Genomic DNA, 4,724 nt, shown 5'->3' on the forward strand with positions numbered 1-4,724 from the left:
AAGCTAGAAGTGAGACTGTGGCTCAAATGAGAGTACTAGCCTTAAGCAAAAAGCTCAGGGACAAGCCGGGCGCTGGTGGCTCACGCCTGTAATCCTAGCTACTCAGGAGGCTGAGATCTGAGGATCGCAGTTCAAAGCCAGCCCGGGCAGGAGAAACCGTGAGACTCCTATCTCCAGTAAACCACCAGAAAACTAGAAGTGGTGCTGTAGCTCAAGTGGTAGAGTGCTCGCCTTGAGCTGAAGAGCTGAGGGACAGTGCCCAGGCCCAGAGTTCAAGCCCCACGACCGACAAAAAAAAAAAAGCTCAGGGACAGTGCCCAGGCCCTGAGTTCAAGCTCCAGGACTGGCAAAAAAAAAATTTTTTTAATGAAAGAAAGCCCAGGCAGAAAAGTCTGAGACTTTTATCTCCAATGCCTCCAAAAGCCCGAAGTGGGACTGTGGTTCAAGTAGTAAAGCATCAATATGCATATACATATGTGTGTATATATATACATACATACATACATACAAACACACACACACTATTATATATATGTATATATATATATATACACATTATACATACATTTATATAGCAAGTTAGTGTTAACAAAGCACTCAATACAAAGCGGGTCTCATGGTTAATTTACATTTATTTGCTGATGACTGACAAAACTCATCAAACAGCAGAAGTTAAGAGTCTATTTTAGGGGGTGGAGCCATTTTTTAAAATTTTTTTTGCCAACAGCTAGAGCTGGTCCACAAAGAATAACTTAAGAATCATCTTCGGGCTGAGGCCTCTGCTTTGGGCAAACAGCAGGCGGATGGGCTGGTCCAGGGCTCCTCCAAGGCAGAGGCGAGGATCTACTCACTGGTCACATACTTGTGCTTGATATGTTTCCACAGCTTCTGCATTTAACAGACAAGAGCAGACATGGTAACCTTTGCTCCCCACTTTACAACTGCTCCCACTGGAGAAACCTAGAGCCATATTCTGGTTCAAAGTGTGCAGCTGGCAGTGGGCAGAATGAAAATAACACCAGGCCAGATGCACAGTTCTAAATATTTATAAAATCCTCATGCTCTACAGCTGGGCATGGTGGCACACGCCTGTAAAATGCCAGCTATTATTCAAGAGGTCCTAAATATCCCTAGATATTTCACTGAACTATTCCATTTTCCCAATGAACACTGGACGCAGGAGCTGGGAAGGTGGCTCAGTGGTGGAGTGCTTGCCCTGCAAGCATGAAGCCCTGGGTTTGATTCCTCAGCACCCACCACATATGCAGAAAAAGCTGGAAGTGGCTCTGTGGCTCAAGTGGTAGAGCACTAGCCTTGAGCTGAAGAGCTGAGGGACAGCGCTCAGGCCCCACAACTGACAACAACAACAAACAAAAAACAAAACTGGATGCAATTCTCATCCCTACAAGCACAGGGGGGAAAAAAAAAAGATGGGTTATGACAATGTACTAGGATGTCTTTCCAGATCAGTGGATGTGGCCAACGACCAGCAAAAGATGCTGTTTCTCAGGGGTACGATTTCCTAGGCATGAGGGCACCTTATCTGTATTCCCTGAGGTAAATACTATTATGATTTCTATTTCACAGATAAAAGGGAATCTTAGAGAGTCTAAGGAACTTGTTCAACTTGATGCTATGGTTATTAAATAGGAATCCACTGTACCCAGCCAGTGCTCTTTGATTTCACAGTCTCCTCTCAACCATTAATGCCAAGATGCCTACGCAGTTACGGTTAGCCTTGGAAACTGAAAGAGCTTTTTTTTAGGCGGGGTATGTGTGGGGGTGGGGGTGTCGGTTTGGGGCTTGAACTCAAGGCCTGAGCGCTGTCCCTGAGCTCTTTTTGCTCAAGGCTAGCACTCTACCACTTTGAGCCACGGCTTCACTTCCGGTTTTCTGGTGGTTCATTGGAGATAGAGTCTTATGGACTTTCCTACCCAGGCTGGCTTAGAATCACGATCCTCAGATCTCAGCCTCCTGAGTAATTACGATTACAGGCGCTCGTCTGAAAGAGCAATTTTTGTAGGTGCTTCCCATGACATCTGTGGCCTGCTCAGATCTGTCCTAGAAACCCTGGGGGGAGAGAAAGGTCTGGGCCCCACGCCTCACTTCCCACCGACGGGGCTGGCCTATTAAGCCCTGGGCTCCCCGGCTTCTGCCAAGGTTCAAGTGTGTATCAACCCCCGCGGAGGGGGGTCTACGAGCGCCTTTAACAGGTCAGGATCCACACTTTCCCGCTTCCCACTACAGGCAGCCTGAGCGCGGCCCACCAGCGCCCGCCCCGCCCGCCCCTGCCCCTCGGGCGGGCCCAAGGTCACAAAGGCGCCGGCCCTCACCCCCTCGTTCATCTGCTCGTAGATCGCGTCCGCGCCTTGATCGAAGGCGCGCTCGAAGAACAGGACGCCCACGGCGATGGTGAGCGCGAAGGTGGAGGTCCTGCGGAACAGCAGGGAGTACAACCTCCCGGAGAACGAAGTGGACGGCATGTTTCCTCCCAGCCGGGCTCGCACCACTGCGCCTGCGCCGAGGCTCTGCCCTCGCCTTCCAAAGGACTGTCGGCGCGCAATGCTTTATGGGATTTGAAGTTTCTTCTGGTCTCAGTGCTCGGTATGTTCAACCACGGAGGTCCCTAATTATCCACATAGAAAAACAAAATATCGTTATACTCATATGGACGCCTCCTGAATTTATTGAGATTTACTTTAGCCCCTGTACGTTGTCAATCACATCCTACCGTTTGAAGATGTCAAACTACAGCTGCCAGAAGGTCTTGCTCCACTCCCATCATCCCCTGCGCTCTCGGTTTATTTTTCTGAAGGGCGGGCTGATACCCAAGGAAGGACTACGAATCCCAGCGGGCAGTGCGCCGGACAAGGGCACCAGAGGAGGAGCCGGGAGCCGTCGGGCCCCGGGGAGTCAGGTACCATCTTTGGCGCGACCTCGAGGGGCGGGTTCCGCTTCCCCTCCTCCACACACTTGGGTTCTGCGTTCTAAATCCTGGCGTGCCACCATTTCCTGGGATGGAGAGGGTGGAGGGCGAGGGGAATCCGGGATTTCGGGGCCCCTGGTGGACTCTTCCATGTTACCCCTGTATCTGCCCGAAGTGGCAGATGTTCAGTCTCGGCCCCCCGCCCCGCCCCGAGGAAGAGTGGGCTCCGCACGTGCTTCCTGGCCTCTCGTTCCTAGGCCTCGAATCCCGGCCTGAAACCTGGCGACTTGGGACTGTTTTTCTAGAAAGGACTAGGGCTTTTAGCAAGGGGCTGAGCGACCCCTCTGGCCCCCGAGCTGATCACCAAAGCTTGAAAATCTGCTGTGGGAAGTGCCATGTTCGCCTTCACGAGAAGGCTGGATGCCTGGGGGGGCGTTGATGGTGCTGTTTTAACCTGAAGCCCTGCTCAGCAGACACTTGACCAGAAGACCTGAATGCTTGTAGTCTCGGGTCACACAGCCCATGACTACTGCAGGCCTTCGAGGTTTGAGGAGAAGTAGGGTGGACCAGAGACTTAAAAGTGGGCTGAGGGCTGGGAAGGTGGCTCAGTGGTAGAGCGCTTGCCTTGCATGCATGAGGCCCTGGGTTCGATTCCTCTGTGCCTCATAAGCAAAAAGAAAAAAGCCGGACGTGGTGCTGTGGCTCAAGTGGTAGAGCGCTAGCCTTGAGCTGAATTGCTGAGGGGCAGCGCCCAGGCCTAGAGTTCAGGCCCCACAACCAGACCCCCCCCCCCACACACACACACAAAACAGGGCCTGGGTCCGCTCTAGTCTGGCCTTGTAACCCCAGGGAAGAAGTCTTATTTTTTCCTAATTGCACTCGGAAGCCACTGAAGGGTTTTAAGGGAGGGATGTGAGAAGATCTAATTTACATTTTAATGCTATCATTTGGACTGATCTCTGGAGGACTGACAGAAGAGGGGAAGTTATTCAGATGGATCTGTCGGAGGAGGTTGGTGATTTAGATTCAGGTGTGGATTAGAGTAATGATCAGATTTGGGAGGTATTTTAGGAGAGAGGGCAGACCTAACAAGCTGGCAAATATGTGTAGGGAGATCAAGAACATCAGGTTTTGACCTCGGTGACTTAAAAATCAATAGGAATGATCTTATTCTATATTCTGTTTTGTATGCGCTGCCCCTTAGATTTGTAGCAGGCAGATGGGTTATGTGTGTAGAGCTTAGAGAAGGTGGCTGAACTGTAGATAAGAGTCATCAGGATGGGGGTGGCATTCAAAACCAAGGACTGGTCAGGAGTCCGTGGCTCATGCCTGTTTGAGATCTGGGGATCCGGTTTAAAGCCAGCCATGGGACTCTTTATCCCCAATGAACTATGGGAAAACCAGAAGTAGAGCTGTGCCTCAGAATGGTAGAGCACTAGCCTTGAGTCAGAAAAAATCTCGGGCTGGGAAGTTGGGTAGAGTAGAGTGCTTGCCTCGCATGCATGAGGCCCTGGGCGCTCTATTCCTCAGCACCTGTGGTGCTGTGACTCAAGTGGTGGGGCTCTAGCCTTGAGCTGAAGAGCTAAGGGACAGTGCCCAGGCCCAGAGTTCAGCCCCCACTACTGACAAAAAAAAAGTCTCAGAGATCGCACCCAGGCCCTAAGTTTAAGCCCCATGACTGAAAAGACCAAAAAAAGGGCTGGGAAGCTGGCTCAGTGGTAGAGCGCTTGCCTTGCATGCCTGAGGCCCTGGGTTTGATTCCTCAGCACCACATAAGCAAAAAGAAAAAAGCCAGAAG

The 4,724-nt window shown here is 51.1% G+C and overlaps 2 protein-coding genes across 2 annotated transcripts in view; one reads left to right on the top strand and one right to left on the bottom strand.

Annotated features, from left to right (window-relative positions):
• Nucleotides 1–614: 614 nt before the first annotated feature.
• On the bottom strand, nt 615–2,524 carry LOC105984221 (cytochrome b-c1 complex subunit 9). The gene is made up of 2 exons (XM_013014328.1): nt 2,334–2,524; nt 615–888 (listed from the first exon to the last, which is right to left on the bottom strand). Exons 1-2 carry the CDS (start codon nt 2,481–2,483, stop codon nt 844–846), a joined length of 195 nt encoding a protein of 64 aa, XP_012869782.1. The 5' UTR covers nt 2,484–2,524; the 3' UTR covers nt 615–843.
• Nucleotides 2,525–2,859: 335 nt separating this feature from the next.
• Nucleotides 2,860–4,724, top strand: part of Zmat5 (zinc finger, matrin-type 5) — a 31,402-nt gene continuing 29,537 nt past the window's right edge. The window contains exon 1 of the mRNA XM_013014331.1: nt 2,860–2,917. The gene's annotated coding sequence lies outside the window, so the exon portion shown is untranslated. The remainder of the gene's footprint in view (nt 2,918–4,724) is intronic.

Source organism: Dipodomys ordii, unplaced genomic scaffold (genome assembly GCF_000151885.1).
Source record: "Dipodomys ordii isolate 6190 unplaced genomic scaffold, Dord_2.0 Scaffold23, whole genome shotgun sequence".
Lineage (NCBI taxonomy): Eukaryota > Metazoa > Chordata > Mammalia > Rodentia > Heteromyidae > Dipodomys > Dipodomys ordii.

Bases quoted from the DNA above. Each gene is read 5' to 3' on its own strand.
- LOC105984221 (XM_013014328.1), bottom strand. From the start codon at position 2,483: ATGCCGTCCACTTCGTTCTCCGGGAGGTTGTACTCCCTGCTGTTCCGC. The intron at 889-2,333 runs GTGAGGGCCGGC...TGTTAAATGCAG, and splicing joins ACGAGCAGATGAACGAGGGG to AAGCTGTGGAAACATATCAA.